At 33.5% G+C, this 18249-nt stretch overlaps 1 protein-coding gene across 1 annotated transcript; it reads right to left on the bottom strand.

The window, feature by feature from the left end:
* Positions 1–744: 744 nt before the first annotated feature.
* On the bottom strand, positions 745–1707 carry LOC106829005 (putative olfactory receptor 56B2). The gene has a single exon (XM_014837847.3). It carries the CDS (start codon positions 1705–1707, stop codon positions 745–747), a length of 963 nt encoding a protein of 320 aa, XP_014693333.3.
* Between the last annotated feature and the right edge of the window lie 16542 nt (positions 1708–18249).

The raw sequence follows: 18249 nt of genomic DNA, 5'->3' as shown, positions 1-18249 counted from the left end.
TGACTCGTGGTAATTGTGTTTAACTATTTGAGTAATTATAAAACTCTTTCACATCTCATCTCTGATTTTACATAGTATGAGGACTTAAATGTTTCCAGAAAATCACTGCGTGCTATATTTTTAAAAAAATACATATTATAGCAATTTTAGTTTATGTAGTGGTATCTTATTGCAGTTTAGATTTGAGTTTAGTGATGTTGAGTATCTTTTCGTGTGCTTGTTGGGCATTGTGCATCTTCTTTAAAGACATTTATGTTCAAGTTCTTGGGTCATTTAAAAACAATGTGAGACATATTTGAAAGCAAATAGACAAATGGCAGGAATAATTTCTACCCAGTCGGTAATTACATCAAATATACATGGATCGGTCTTTCCAATTAAAAAAAAGAGATTGGCATCTATCTGCTCTAATCATCTCTATTCAGCATTGTCTGGAAGTTCTAGCTAGGGCAACTAGTTAAGAAAACTAAATGTATATTCCACTTGTCTTGCACTTGGATTTCTTGAGACAATCAGCATCATTGTGTCATTCTTTTGTATGAATATTTTCTTAACAACCAAAATTCCAGATATTAGTTTCACCACTTATTTTGAAGTTTTTTTTTTTATAGCCACTGTTTCCTTATACTAACTGAAAAGTTCCCACAGTGTCCACATTCTTTAATTCCTCTGCCATTTCCAATTCTTGCAGAATATAGTGGATATATATGTGGGTAAATTCCAAAAGTGAGTACCTTCTCCATATTAGTTTCCTTTCATGCCCAGTTTAAGAACCTTATAAAAGCCCTGTCTGAGCTCCTTGTTCTTGAGTGCGTACACCATGGGGTTGAGGGCAGGAGGAATGACATTGTGTAGAACATTGAGGAGAACTGGGACAAGGGGAACTGTCATCGCTGCACTATGGGTGATGGAAATGACAATGATGACTGTGTAGAAGAAAAGGATTAGGATGAGGTGGGATGTGCATGTACTTAGGGCCTTGGATGCAGCTTCTGCTGAGTTCAGCTTCAGCACAGAATGAAGTATCAAAGCATATGACAAAATAATCAAACCCAGATCACTTCCCATGAGTGTCCAGGCCAGAAGAAGCTGGTAGATACTCTTCACTGTCCTGTCATCATCACAAGATAGGCTAGTGACTCCAAGATTAGAGCACAGACAGTGCTCAATTTGGTTCTGTGAGGAGTAGTGTCTCTGAGCAGCAAATACAGGCACTGGGATGGTAGTCAGGCTGTTCCTGAGTGCCATGAACACAGTTGCTTTGATGACAAATGATTCAGTAATTATTGTTGGGTAGTGTAGGGGTCTGCAAATGGCTACATACCTATCTATAGCCATGCAGACAAAAATTCCTGACTCCATGGCCACAAAACAATGTATAACATACATCTGAGCAAAGCACTCTGGGAGACTAATGGTCTTAGCATTAAACCATAAAATAGCTAAAATCTTGGGCATGATGGTGGTAGCCAGACTCATGTCCACCACAGCCAATATGCCAAGGAAATGGTACATAGGCTGGTGCAGGGTTGTTTCTTGATTGATGATGATCAGGATAAGGATGTTGGCACTGAGAGCTAAGAGGTAGAGCAGAGCCAGCGGCAGGGAGAGCCAGTGCTGCCAGCTGTGAATGCCTGGGAATCCCATCAGAAAGAACTCAGAGACCTGGAACTTAGAGCTGTTGGAATCTCTGAGATCCTGGAACATTGTTCACTAAGAGGAAAAGTATTCAGTGTTACTAATCTTAATAATCTCTCTCACAGTATTTGAAAGGCATCTCCCAGTTTCAAGATATTGAAGGAGGGGACTGATGATATTCGTTATTGGCATCCCGTCACTAACATTATTAGGCATCTATAATGAAACAGGAACTGTGGTATCACATTATGTGTGTTAAGTCAGTTAATTATCACAAAAACTACATAAGGTAGGTCACATTATATCTACCTCTCATCATTAGAGAATAAAATCTTAGATAAAATAAAAATTTGCTCATGATCTTCCGTCTTGTAAGTCATGGAAACTGGACAAGAAGAAAGTCATCTGATATCACAGCCTGTTTCTTAGGTTCACTTTGCTAATGTGTTAGTTTCTTTAGAAACTGAATGTATAGACTCCAACTAGTGGTTATATGTTATAGTATTTTTAGATAAAAGATAAGATTGTAGAGTACGTGGAAAATAACGTTTTTTATCTAAGGACTTGGGATTTTTTGAAGGACTCAGAAATAAAATTTAATTTTCATTAAAATGTAGGTCAGTTAGCATACCCATTGTATAGTGAGGAAATTGCTGTCCAAAATACTAATGATCTATGTAAAGCCAAGCAAGTATAAAAGAGAGAAATAGGCTCTGGAAATCTCAGTATTTATAAATACAATTGTTTATAGTTTTAAGTTACTTTAGTCTAGTTGAATATATTTTTGCTTCTTGGTGTAGTCCAGACAGTCACATTATAATTAATAAAACAGAAGTAAAACAAAATCAAAACAGACCATGCTAACCAGTCCAGGACAATTTTTTTTTGTTCAGAAATTCTGCTAAAATCAAATAATTCTAAATCTAAGACACTTTCATGATATAGTATTTTATTTTAAAACTGACAGTTGATTTTCATTATTTGTTCATACCAAATTATTTGTTACTTATTTCCTTTTAAGGACTTCCTATACTAAAGACAGAACATTTAAAAATTATTATGGATTAACATTATAGTACCTACAGAGAGGCAGTGTTGACGTAGACTTCGTGGATATATTCATCTCATCTCAGATAATGGCACTTTATACTACCCATAAAAAACCAAAGTAAGGTAAGTTAATTATGGTGGAACTACAAATTTTTAATTCTTAATAAAATATAACAAATAATAGTTCTAATAAATATACTAAATATCAAATTAAAAATTAAAAAAGGCTGAGTTTTAAATGAAGAGAGACATTTAATCCAGATATCGAAAATTGCAAATTGAAGCCACAGTAATGTGGAGAGATATTCTGTAAGACAAAAGCTCTAACGTCTATGATTTGCCATTTTAACACAAACCAGAACAGGGAAAATGGTCTTGAGTGAGTTATGTTGGGTGCTGGGAGTGAGATCGCTTCTTCAATTTAGAAAGATGCAATAGCTTCAACGATACTGAAAAGAGCAGTTAGAAAGATTTTCTAACTGTCCAAAGAAGAAACAAGGATGCATATCAATGTCTAGGTCATTAAGTCTACGTACACTTCTCCCAAAGAAACAAAAGGATGATATGCTTGTGATTAATATTACTGATTTATCTCAAGAACCTGGCACTTAATAGGCACAGTATATATTTCTTATATGAAGAACATTGGAGGAGGATTAAACAGTTTACATGCCCACGATTTTTGTATTATTCAGGAGGAGTTTAGAGCTATTGACAGATAAGCATGTTAAGAATGTAAAGATAGCGGGGTGGTGAGGGAAGAATCATATCAAAACAAAGGGTTAGGAGACAATAACGAATATTTCATCGAAGTCAAGATAAAATCCAAAGTAAAATGATAGGTATTAGAAAACATAAAAAATACAAATCATATATATTTGTAATCACAACAATTATTATGGAGCACACTAGTTGATTAAAAAATTAGATTAAATTATAAAAACCATGTACTATTTATGAGACACAAAATACAAAGTTTGAATGCAAATGTATAGGAAGAATCAGGTATTCTTGCGTAAACAAAACAGCTTAATAATATCAATATCAGATATTTAAAAAGCAGTGATGCAGTTAAAAATAATATTTATACAATGATTAGAAGAACCATTACCAGGATAACATAATATTTGTGACTAGCCTGAACTTAAACATATAATCTCAAGTAGAAACAAATTCCAGTATAAAATTACAAATTCAATGTGATATTAAGAATAAATTTTAAAATGTGTTTCTTGAAATGAATATGTAAACAAAAACTGATATAGCATAGATTTGAGAGCACTGTTAAGAATTTTGGGCCAAATGGCTTATATATAAACCTACATGCAAAAAAATAAGAGATTATAGACCATGTTGAGCACACACATGTATATATCAGCCACGTTCTGTCATAAGTGAGAAGAAACAAAGAATTACTATCATAGAGATCATAAAGCAAAATGTAAAAACAACATTAATAACACAAAAGAAACAAGAAATGCATATATTTGGAAGATTTAGTGATAGTATTAAATGATAAATGGATCAAAAATAAAATAATACTGGAAATCACAAAAAGTAAAAAATAGCAAAAATGAAAAATTTAAAACTTTGACATGTTTAAAATGGTATTTAATATATCTGTAACTTTAAATGCATATATTATAATAAAAGAGTTTAGGAGTTAGTAAACTAATCTTTTAACACAGAAATAAGAATTACAGAGTAAACAAAGGAAATAATAAAAAATGAGACAATAAAGTATTGAAATTGAAAAAATGTAATAATTATCTAAAAATGAAATAAATTATTTAAAGACAGTCATAAATAAACAAAACATCTCAGAAATTATTCAATGGAAAACAAAAACAAAAAATTGAGACATTGCATGAAGAAAAATTATTTTAAAATACTAAAGAATGTAATGAGTTACTTTATGACTCAAAATTGAACATTAAGAAACTCTACAGGGGCTGGATGGGTGGCGCAGTGGTTAAGTTTGCACATTCTGCTTTGGTGGCCCAGGGTTCACTGGTTCAGATCCTGAGTGCGGACCTACCCACCACTTGTCAAGCCATGCTGTGGCAGGCATCCCACATACAAAGTAGAGGAAGACGGGCACAGATGTTAGCTCAGGGCCAATCTTCCTCAGCAAAAAGAGGAGGATTGGCAGCAGGTGTTAGCTCAGAGCTAATCTTCCTCAAAAAGAAAAAAAAAAGAAACTCTACAAAATATTAAGGAGTGTACAATTCACTATAACCAAATAAAACAGATTAGTAAATTGAAAAAGAATTGGAAATGTACAGAATACCAAAAAAATTTTCCATAGAATTTAAGGTATAATTCTTAAAGTACACCTTAAAAGATAATTCCCTTCTTGAAAGATATAATAATACCTCATGCATGTTGTTCTAGGAATTATAAAAAGAGAAGAACTCTCCAACTGGACTATCAAACTAAGACAATTTAAAACTGGAAAATACACTTAAAAAATGTTAGGGATAATTTGATCATAAATTTCAAATATTGGCAAATCTTATTAAGTATGTAAAACTCAATATATATGCATGACCACGTATGATTTAGCATTAGAAATTTATTATTTGTAATTCAGTACATTAAAAAATTTAAAGAAATATGTATGTATGGGTTTAGGAGGTACATAGGATATCTCTGTACATTCTGCTGATTTTTAAAATTGTGTTAAAACAGACATAACATACAATTTATCTTAAGTATTTTTTTCTGTACAGTTCAGTGGTATGAAATACAATCATGATGTTGTGCAACCATCACGACCACTCATCCTCATAAATCTTTTTATCTTGTAAAACTGAAACTCTATGTATCTGTTAACAACTCTCCATTCGCTCCTCCCCCCATCCACTGGAAACCACCATTACACTCCTGTCTTTATGATTTTGACTAAGTATCTCATACAAGCATAATCATATAATATAGTGGCTTATTTGACTTAGAATAATGTTCTCAAGTTTCATCCATGTTGTAATTTATTGCATAATTTCCTCCCTTTTTAAGGTTAAATAATATACATGTATATATACACACAATATTTTGCTTATCCATTCATCAGTCAAAGGATACTTGAATTGCTTGCACGTGTTAGCTATTGTGAATAATGCTGCTATAAACATGTATGTAAAATATGCATTCAGGACCTTGCTTTCAATTCTTTTAGGTATATACTGAGAAGTGGAATTGCTAGATCATACGGTAATTGTTTTTTAAATTTTTGTGCAACTACCTTCTGCTCAATTTTGCTGTAAACCTAAGTTGCTATAAAAAATAAAGTATATTAAAACATTTTTAAAAATTAAACAACATATCAGTATAGATAAGATAGATCAAAGAAGTATTTACCTATTTATAATTTTAAGAAAGTTAAACAAGGTGAAAATAGAACTTTTGTAGTATGTATTATATAATAATATTCAATGGTTATTTAATTGATGAACAAGATAGTGGTTCCCACCATCTCAATTTCTATTTATCAATGTAGTTGAGATCCAAAGGTCAATGAATAAATAAATACAGCTCATAGCTTAGAAAATACAATGAAATAGACTGAAATACCAGAAAATTTTAAGATGAACCTTTTAAAACATGGAAAATTGCTTGGAAGAAAACAGCAATGTATTCTTACAGTGGATTATGTTTATTTATCCACTGATTTGTGCTAATATTAACATTGTATCTTGCCAGGTGTTTAAGAGAAATTAAATGTCCTTTCAACTACAGGGTTGCTCCTTGAAAATTGCACACCTGAATGTGTTATTCTTATAGTTCAGCAAAAATTGGAATATTTTGGATAAATTGAAAAATTATCATAGTCTCTAGGATCCCCTGTTCTAATCTATAAAATGAGATAATCCATTTCTAGCTCCTGAGGTTGGGTTAAGAATCAAATTCTATTAAAATCCTTGCTTGACAGAAGGAGAATTACTGTTTATACTTGTCAATTTTAATGAGGTCCTGGATAGCTGCTTCCTCAATCAGGACAGTAGCCATTATTGTCTGATACTATGACAATGCTTAGGAGTCAGAAAGCTAAGAGAAGCATGTGCATGAATATGTGTAGAAACTGTGGAGCTGGAGACTGATGACTTCTGGTACAGCCAGCTAAAACTTGGGATTGAAAAATTTTGTGAAGAATTACAAAGATACAAAGTATAGAATAAAATAAAATAGACAAATCAGTAAATATAATTATAAAGAATATTGGTGCTAATATATTATATATTTTTTATGTATTAGGGCATAGCGGTTATGGAAATTCTAATATTTTGTCACATCAAGTTCGATAAAATTTTCCAGTATTTTGGTTAATGTGACACAGAATGCATTTCATGATTTCCACAGAGTCACTGGAGGGTTATAATGCAGATACTCCTACCATAGATGAGCCCTCTTCTATAGACATTCCCGAATATCTGCAGAAGATTAAAAGACTGACTCGTACTTACTGTGTACTTACCGTGGGGGTACTGTACTCAACACGTCTAGTATTAAGTAGCATATCCAGAGCTGGTTTACAGCCATGGCAGATGGACTCTAGGATTTTATGACCAGTAGAGAGAAACTCTGAGGCCTGGGTGGTGGAGAGAATGCTTATTCCCTTGAGCTGTAAAACCTGAGTCAGCCTGAAGTAATCAAACCCGGAGGTGGAGGTAAATAGGGACAAGAATAGAAATCACATCATTTAACTGACATCCTAATTTGGGTTGATAGAGCTAGATTTTATTAAATACAGGCACAACTGTTTTTAAATGTCTATGTTTTAGGGTAGCTTTCTCTTTAAAGACAGCCTTTTAGTTTTTTTTTTAAAGAAGAGTAGAATATAAAATCTTTCTCTATATATTTTTTAAGTTTTGTATACATAGAAATTGGAGAGGGATTTTCTCACAATTTGTGTCTCTAGGACTTGTTCTTTTTTTGTGTGAAGAAGATTGGCCCTGAACTAATATACCTTCCTGATTTTTGTCTATTTGCTTGATAAACCACCAAAGAATAGAGACTTGGAATTCTTGCATCTTGTTGTTCTTGGCTTAGATAGTCTGAGGTCTATTACATAAAAGGAGAGAAGACTATACTCTTAGCTGTCTGAGAGGCTGCAGAATAGCTGGATTCTCTCTGGGTGACTCTAGTAATAGTCTTCATGAAGAGTTCAATCAATCAACTCAGTCCTATCCTCCAACTTACCTCACACAAACATACACAAGTCAGGAAAGCATACGATTTTATAATATTACATATCAACTAATATGCCCATTTTAATAGCACAGAGTGTCCACAACATGCCTCCCCAAACTATTTCCCAAAACTTTCAAACAACTTTTTCTTCATGCAAGCTAGATTCAGAACTATACCTATTTCAAACTAAAAATAGCAAACATTTCTATAGTGCTTCCTATATGCCATAAATTATTCTAAGCTAGAGATATATTTTAACAAACTAATTGTCCTATTAATCCTCACTGAATTAGGTACCATTATTTTTCCATTTTACAGATGAGGAAACTGATGTTGAAAAATATTAAGAAACTTGCCTGACATCACACAGTTAGTACGTGGTAGAGCTGAATTTGGAATGCATGTACTCATTGTTTCCATTGATCCATCTACACCAACAAAACCCCAACACTAGATTAAAGTCTCTAATAGTTATGTTTCTCTTGATTTTGGGTCCTATCCAAATTTTGTTTCAATGACAAAGCTTTTCTTTATCCAGGAGTATGTTTACCACACTGCTCACAAAACTAGTACTATTAAATTTTAAACATTTTCCCCATTCTTATAGCCACATTCTTTTCACAGATTTCTACAAGGGTTATTGAAGCCTGTGTCTTGAGTGTCTATACAAATATCCAATAATTGCAAATTTTGACTATGTAGGCTTTCGAAAAGTAAAAAAATGCTCTTTCACAAAATTAAATTTTCTATTTTTGTGATTTGTTTTACTCACATGTAAAGGGTAAGTATAAGCCACAACTAGAAGGACCCATAACTAAAATATACAACTATACACTGGGGGGATTCAGGGAGAAAAAAGCAGGGAAAAGAAAAGGTAAGTATAAAAGATCCATTCATTTACACACAAAAATACACACATTTAATGAACATATTGAAACTTTAACCATGTTTAGACATTTTCATTTGCTGGAAGTTTTAAACAATGAATCAAAAGTCTTGCATTTGAGGAAATTATTTTCCATCAGAGGTGAAATTCACATTATTATGCCATATAATATAATATAATATAATATAATATAATACAATATGATATGCATTTCTGTATCAAAAGGGACACATAGAAGCAAGAAATTGGTTGCATGTGATGAGAACAAAAAAGTGTTCTCAGAAGATGTAAAATTTGAGATAGACCTTGGAAGATGAGCAGGAACCTTCCAAAGAGATAAGTTAGAAGGAGAAGTACATTGCAAGCTCAAGGAGTTGCATGTGCAGGAAGTAGAGAAAGTTACACAGGAGTGACAGAAAATTTTGGTTGAGACACAGGGGAACTTTCAAATTAAATTTCTGGGCAAGATGTTAGTTTTATTCTGTTGATACAATACCAATTAAAGATTAAAGATGAAAAGAAATCATATAAATATGTAAGATCATGGGAAAAATGTTCCATTTCAGAGGGTCTTCTACAAACACACCAAACGATGACAGGACAGGAGGAAGAAAGAAGACAATATTTTCTGTAAGCTTTACCAACTTCTTACAACCAAAATCACAAGCAGAGTTATATTTCCCCCCTTTTCCATCAGCCTGCTGGCTAACGTGGAAGAGATAGCTCCTCTTTCTACTAATGCCCCCAGTCGTACTTCTGCTTTCAGATACTTGTTTTCTTCTCTACTTTCTGCCTTTCTGGCCTCTCTTTTAATTTTTAATTCTTCCTACCTCAAACATTTAATCATGTTTAATCATTAATAATTTTAAGAAACATTCTAATACTCTCTTTGCTCCATAGAAGAGACTTTTATGTGTTGTTTTCCTCCCTTCCTGATGATTAATAATTTGACTGTCATTAAATCCCATTATTAACGAACTCCTGTACCTGAATTCAATCTACATATTCAAAACCTCTTCTTGTTCTCTCTGCAGCTTTTGACATTATTCAGTAGGTACTTGTGATAGATTAATGGCATCAATACCTCCAATGAATGGTCTTCTATACCAACATCCTTTGACACAAAAACTTGTAGTCTTCTGTCTATTATCTTGGGCTTGGCTATGTGACTTGCTTTGGTCAATGGGGCAGTAGCAACCCTGATACAAGCATAGGCTTACCAGCCAGTGACACCATAAGAACAAGCTGAGGATGCATGACCACATGTACCAAAAGTCAGGACTTCCAAATAAGGCTCTCTTATGCCAGTCAGCCCCAAGTGATCCAGTCAGGTGACTGCTGGATATCTGAACAAGCCCAGTGGAGATCAAGATAATTCTCACTTAAATCAATGGATTTGCCTAGGTGATTCCCACGCTCATGAACAAAAATAATGATTTATTGCATGCTAATGAAGTACTGTGGTTGCTTGTCAAACAATATTATTTGTATTGACTGATTGTTTGTATTTCTGTGACTGATTCAATCCTTCACTAGAAGACACTGTATTCAGAGATATTATATACTTATAATTCCAGTCACATATCTGTCCATTTATTTCAAGCTCCTTGGATGGCCTTTTATTCCAATGTCTCCTAGCAAACATTGTTCTTCAAAATTTGGACTGAAGCTTCCTTTCCTACAGTCCATTTTCTTCTTACCTGCTTGATTTTTAGAAATAATTTCATCAATACGTTTATTTATTCAACAAATATATTTTGAAGGTCATGTGTGTGTGTGTGTGTGTGTGTATGTGTTCATGTACACATGAATCATGCCTGTAGTCACTGTGCTGAACAAGAAGGAAAAACCTTATATTTTGGCTGGAGAGAAAAATCAATAAAAAGCATATAATTAAGATATTTAAGAAAATATGAATCTTGATGATATAGTAATTGAAGAAACCTTTGTTGACATTGGACCTTAAACAGACAGATGTAAATAAAAAAGCCATGAATAACAAGATTAACAAGTATGAACAAAGAAGATATATTAAACCTCACAATAAACAAAGAGAAATCATATGTATATTAATGTAATTTAATTAATATTAAATCTTTTGTATAATCATATGTATATTAATCATATGTATAGACATATTAATTGTATGTATAAACATGAGATGTGTGCACAGAAATCAATATATATGGAGTTCCAAATAAGGTCTCAATCTCCCCAAAATCCACATGAATAAAATATATTTTCTGACTATAACAGAATAAAACTAGAATTTAATAACAAAAGAACAGGCTAAATGTAAAACATGTGCTACTAAATAACTTGTGAGGAAAAGAAAAATGTATAAAAATAAATTATAATTGAACAACTTCATGATAAAATGTGAATGAAATATCTAAAGGACATAGCAAATTTGCTTTCTTTTTTTAGCTTGACAAAGTCTGTCAAAAAAAAATAAAGTACTAATAATTAAGCAAATATTTTATACAGAAGTCCAGATATAGAGCAAGTGAGTTAACTCAAAAGAAATAGAAACTAATTAAAACAAAGGCAGAAATTAATGCAATAAAAACATGAAAAAACTATGAAAAATACAACTAATGAAAACAAAAACTGACTCTGAAAGTATCATTGAGATAGACACATTTCTTACAAATCCATTATGAGGAAAATTAGAAGTAAGATGAACCAAATTTGGATTCCCAAAACACAAGAAATAATTAGCACATGCTCAATTTAAAATAATTTTAAAATTATTAACACTATATATATAAATATATATATATATACTATATATATATAGCATAAAGAATTCTAACAAAGTTGAATCTTACAGTTTTTGTTAACTTTTTAGTAATTTCATTAGGAACAGACTTTTGAAGAGTCTACTTTGCCATTTTGGATGATGTCATTCATTGTTTACCGGTTTGTGTGAACCTAAGTATTCACTTATCTGGGATAAATGTCCATCAGTGCTACGGGTATGTTGTGTGGTATTGTGTGTTTGAACTTTTAAGAAACCACCAAATTACTCTGCAGAGTGGCTGTAAAATTTTTAATTCATACCAGCAATGTATAGCAAGGCATGTGTTATCCAGTTTCCCCACATTATTGATAGCATTTGGCAACGACTATTTTTTTATTTTAGCTGTTATCAAGGTTGTGCAGTGATTCTCCATTACGATTTTAATTTTCATGTAACTAATGACTAACAATGGTACACATCTTTTCATGTATCTACTTTTCAACTCTACATCCTCTTCACTGAAATGTCTGGTTTTTGCCTGTTTTCTAAATTTTTGGGTTTTTTTCTATTCAAGTGTTGAATATAAGTGCACACAAACACACACACACACACAGACTAGACCTATTTTCAGATATGCGATTTCTGAATATTTTTTCCAGGCAGTAACTTCTCTTAATTTCTCTTAATATAGTCTTTACAGACAAAATTTTTATTTCTTGAGGTCAAATTTATCACTTTCCTTTTAAAGATTTTTATTTTGGCATCAAGTCTATATTGCTTGGCTCTAGATTCTGAAGATTTTTCCCAGAGTTAAAAATATATATATTTTAGAGCTTTGTAGTTTACATTTACACCCATGATCCACTTTTAGGTCACTTTTGCATAAGCACAAATGTGAAAGTTAGGTCAACGTTTTGTTGTTGTTGTTGTTTTCCTATTTCTTAGTTCTGTATTCTGTCGCATTGATCTATGTGTCTATCCTTTGCCCATACCACACTGTCTCAATTAGTATAGCTATATAATAAATCTTGAAATTGAGAAGACAATGTTCTCTTACTTTAGCATTGTATTTCAATTACTTAATATTTTTATTGCAGTAACATTGGTTTATAACATATAAATTTCAGGTGTACGTCGTTATATTTTGATTTCTGTGTAGGTTACATCATGTTCACCACTGAAAGTCTGATTGCAATCAAGAACCACACACATGTACCTAATCACCCCTTTGCCCCCCATTCTCTCTCCCCTTGCCCCCTGGGAACCATCAATCCAATCTCTGTTTCTATGTGGTTATTTGTTGTTATTTTTATCTTCTACTTACAAGTGAGGTCATATTGTATTGGACTTTCTCCCTCTGACTTATTACAATCACTTTAGTTACTATAGTTCTTTGATTTTATATTTTAAATCATCTTGTCTATATCAACAAAAAGTCTTGGAATTACTATAGGAATTGCATTAAACTTGTGTATCTACTTGGGGAGAATTGATATTTTCACATCCATGAGCATGGTATGTCTCCCCATTTACTGAAATTTTATTTTATTTCTTTCAAAAAGATTGTGTAATGCTCAGTATAAAAGTCCTGTACAAGTTTCTCATATTTGAATCCAAGTATTTTCTTTTATTCAGCAGTTGTAAATAGTATTGTATATTTCATTTTGTGTTTTCATTGTTAGTATATGAAACTACAATTAATTTTTGTATGTGTATCTTCTTTTTTGTAACCTTACTAAACACTCTTATTTGTGTGATATTTTTCTTAGTTTACTTTGTAGTTTCTACCTAGACAATCATGACATCTGTAGATAGGGACATTATAATTTTCTGCTTTGTAATTTGTATGCCTTTTATTTTCTTCTTTTGCTTCATTGCACTGACAAGAATTCCAAGCACTATAATAATAATGGTGGTGAGAGAAAACATTGTTGCTATGTTCACAATATTACGGGGGAAACATTTACTATTTCATCATTAAGAATATTAGCTTTAGGGGATTTTTAGGTTATCTTAATAAAATTGAGGAAATTCACCTCTCTTCCTATATTCGTTTTTCATTTAAATCAAGAGACGGGCTGAGGGCACCAGCCAGATGGGAGAACAGGAAGCCCCAGACCTTATTCTCCCTTTGAGATACTACATAATAATACGCGGTGAAAAAAACCTTTAGGAGAACTCCAGAAACCATTTGGGAAGCAACAGTACCCCAGGCAAACTCAAAGCCTAGAATGGCTGCATTGAAATGAGTAAGAAAATTTGTTTTATTTCAACTATACCAGCCCCTCCTCCAAGCTTGCACAGCTCACTGCAATTGGGAAAACCCCCACAACTGGCAACTTTTTCTTTGGGAGGGAAAGAGAAAAGCAGAATGTGCATCCAATGTCAAGGGACTGATGGAGAGACTGATTTCTGTCTCACTTGACTTGGCCCTACAGAGGCCCTACAGAACCAGCATACTTTTAATGCCTGAGGACAACTGAGAACAATGAGAACTCAATTTCTTGTACTGCCAGAGAACTTGTAATACTGCAGACAGAAACCAACACTAGGCAGTACAGTTATGAGAAAGTGTCTAGCTCACAGCTTCCTCCATGGGAGAGAAAGAGGAGAGTAGAATGCATGCGTAATGTTCTGCCTTTTCAAGGGGCTGGTTTTTGTCTTGCCTGACTTGGAACACTTACAGACCTAGCATACTTTAGATGTCTGGGGGCTGCTGAGAATGAAAGGGAGCTCAGTGGCTGCAGTGCCTGAGTATTTCTGACAAGCAGACTGATACCAGAGGTAGCAAGAAATTATAAGCTGAAGAAGAGACCAGCAAGCCTCTTTAATTGGGAAATTACACAACCAAATTCAGTAAGATGCCTCCCTGTAAAGGATTTGAGAGCTTCTCAGAATGTCTAGCTACGTTGATTGGTGAAGGTCTTTTCCTAATTGGAGATAGTTGGTAAAGACTCGGAGAGATGATTCTTTTTTCAAATGAATAAATCATAACCAAAATATAATAAGGCAAAATAAGAAACAGGGAAACATGACTCAATCAAAAGAACAAAATAAATCTTCAAAAACTCACCCTACAGAAATGAAGATCTATGAATTGCCTGACAAAGAATTCAAAATAATAATCATAAGGAAATTCAATGTGTTACAACAGAAAACAAATAGACAACCAAACAAAATCAGGAAAAGGATGCATGAAGAGATAATATCAACAAATAGAAACTATGAAAAAGAACCACAAAAAATCTGGAGCTGAAGAATACAACAAAATAATTTAAAAATTCACTAGAAGAGACAAAAAAAAGATTTGATGAAGCAGAAGAAAGAGACAGAAAATCTGAAAACAGGTTATTTGATATTATCTAGTCAGAGAAACAAAAAGAAAAAAGAATCAAAAAAATGAAGAAAGTCTAAGGAACTTATGGGAACTTAGTAAGAAAATCAATATATGTATAATTGGAGAGACGAGAAAGCGAAAGGAAAGGGGCAGTGAATTTATTTCAAGAAATAATGGCCAAAGAATTCCTAAATCTAGGGAAGAAAATAGACATCCAACTTCAAAAAGCTTAAAGAACTCCAAAGAGGATAAACTCAAAGAGGCCCATACAGACACATTATAACCACATTATCAAAAGTCAAGACAAAGCGAGAATCTTGAAAGCAGGAAGAGAAAGGCAACTCACCATGTACAGGTGAGCTGTCATAAGATTATCAGTATGTTTCTGAACAGAAATGTTACAGGCGAGAAAGGAGTGGCATGATATATTCGAAGTGCTAAAAGAAAAAAACTGCCAAGCTAGAATACTATCTGGCAAATTGTCCTTCAGAAATGAAAGAGAAATAAAGACTTTCACAGATAAACAAAAGCTGAGTGAGTTCCTCAATACTAGATCTATCTTACAAGAATTGCTAAAGGGAGTACTTGAAGTTGAAACAAAAGGACGCTAGACAGCAGCAGGAAATCATATGAACATATAAAGCTCTGCTGAAGGTAAAAATCAGACAAATACAGAACCCTGAAATACTGATACAGTGACACATAAATCACTTTTAATTCAGGTATAGAATTTAAAAGATAAAAACATAAAAATAGCTAAATATAAGACTATGCTAATGGTACAAAATAACGTAATTTTTGACATTGATAACAGAAAGTAGAGGGGGAGCAATGTAAGGGAGTAGCACTTAAATAGATTATTAAAACCAATATATTATTATACATAATCCCCATAGTAACCACAAAGAAAATACCTATAGAATGCTCAAAAAAGAAAAAAGAAGGATATCAAGCATGCCACAACAAAAAAATCAATGAAATGCAAAGAAAGGCAATAAGAGAGGAAAAGGACAACATAATTAAAAGACAAACAGAAAATAATTAACAAAATAGCATCAGTAAATCCTTCCCTAACATAAATTTCTTTAAATGTAAATGGGTTGTAAGTAGAAGGGTGAAAAAAGTAGTCCTGCCAATGATAATCAGAATAGAGTAGGAGTATCTATACCTGTTTTTGACAAAATGAACTTTGTCAAACTGTCACAAGACACAAAACAGTACATTACATATTGATAACAAGTTCAATTAATCAAGAGGCTACAACAATTATATGTATGTATATATATATATATATATATATACATACATATATATATATATATAAACCTAATGGCAGAATATCCAAATATATAAAGCAAGTAATGACAGAATTGTTAGAACTAATACTCAAATTCATCAAAGTACAGGTTACAAAATCACCACACAAATTTCAGTTTTTTCCTCCATGCTAAACATGAACAACCCAAAAAGAAAATTAAGAAATCCTATTTACAGTTGCATCAAAAAAATAATATTTGGAGGGGGCTGGCCCCGTGGCCAAGTTATTAAGTTTGCACGCTCTGCTTTGGCAGCCCAGGGTTTCACCAGTTTGGATCATGGGCACAGACATGGCATGGCTCATCAGGCCATGCTGAGGTGGCATCCCACATGCCACAACTAGAGGGACCCACAACTAAAAATAGACACCTATGTACTGGGGGTGGGCGCTTTGGGGAGAAAAATAAAATCTTAAAAATATATATTTAGGAATAAAACTAAGAAAGAATGTAACAGACTTATACACTGAAAGCTACAAAATATTCCTGAAATAAATTAAAGAAGACACAAATAAATGGTAAGACAGCTTAGGGTCATGAGTTGAAAGATTTAATATTGTTAAAATGTTCATACACCTATTCCAAAGCAATCTATGGAATCAATGAATTCCTTATCGAAATCTCAGTGGAATTTTTTGCAGTAATAGAAAAACTAATCTTAAAATTTACGTGAAAGGATTCTAAGTAGTCAAAATAATCTTGTGAAAGAAAAACAAAGCTAGAGGTTCACACTTCCTGATTTCAAAACATATTATAGACATAATGCAATCCATATGGCATGGTACTGACATGAAGACAGACATCTAGAGCAATTGAACAGAATAGATAGTCCAGAAATAAATCCTCATGTATACAATCAAATAATCTTTGACAAGAGTGCCAGGATAGTCTTGTCAACAAATGATGCTGGGAAAATTGGATATGCTCATGTAAAATCATCAAATTGGACCCTTATTTTACATAATACACGAAAGATAACTCAAAATGGATTAAAGAGTTAAAAAGAACTGAAAATATAAAAATCATAGAAGAAAACAGAGGAAGATATTCATGACATTTTATTTGGAAGTGGTTCCTTGGATATAACACCAAAAATACAGACAAAAAAAGCAAAAGCAGACAAATGGAAGTATATCAAACTTAAAAACTTCTATGCAGCAAAGGAAACAACCAAAGTGTGAAAAGGAAGCCAGTGGAATCTGGAAAAAATATTTGCAAGTCATATATCTGATAAAAAATTCATATCCAGAATATACAAAGAACTCCTTTAACTCAACAACAACAAAAACAATCTAATTAAAAATTGACAAAGAACTTAACAGACATTTCTCCAAAGAAGATATGCAAATGGTCAACAAGCACAGAAAAAGATGCTCAGCATCACTAGCCATTAGGAAATTGCAAATCAAAACCACAATGAGGATCTCGTCAAGATGGCGCTGTGAGCAGACGTTGAACTCGCCTCCTCCCATGAATACAACCAGGTTACAACAATTTTGGGAAGAATCACCCTGGATTGAAAACTGAAAACTGGATAAAAAGAACCCCCACAACAAGGGACAGTCCTGACAAAAGCAGAAGAGGCAGTAACTCCAGCTGGAGAGGAAAAAAGCCACCTTTGGGAGCAATGGAGCTTCTCAGCTGGCCAGGCGGGAGCCACCCTAAGGTACGAGCCCTCCCTGGAGGTGTGAGGTCTGGAGCAGGGGCAATACTGCTATAACCATCCTTCAGACTCAGCCCAAATGAGATGGGGGTCTTACTGTTTGGCTTTGCTGGCTATTAACTGCAGTGAGGACAGCCCCAGAAAAGCTATCCACCGAAAACTGAAAAGATCCTCATCTTAAAGGGCCCACGCACAAACTCACTCATTGAAGCAACCTAAAATCACCAGAGAGAAGGTTGGCTGTCCTTTGATGAAACAAGACTCACCTGGTGGGCTCTGGGGGCATCTTGGTGAGAGGTGGGTCCTCTCCAGAGACTGAGACATTGGTGGGGGCCATTGTTCTGAGCTGGTCCAGGCGTGCTGATAAGACACTGGTGGGGGCCATTGAGGTGCATCCCTTGGGCTGTTAGCCCAGGGGTCTGCCAC

This window comes from Equus asinus, chromosome 20 (genome assembly GCF_041296235.1).
Source record: "Equus asinus isolate D_3611 breed Donkey chromosome 20, EquAss-T2T_v2, whole genome shotgun sequence".
Taxonomy (NCBI): domain Eukaryota; kingdom Metazoa; phylum Chordata; class Mammalia; order Perissodactyla; family Equidae; genus Equus; species Equus asinus.
This window is presented reverse-complemented; position numbering and strand designations above follow the sequence as displayed.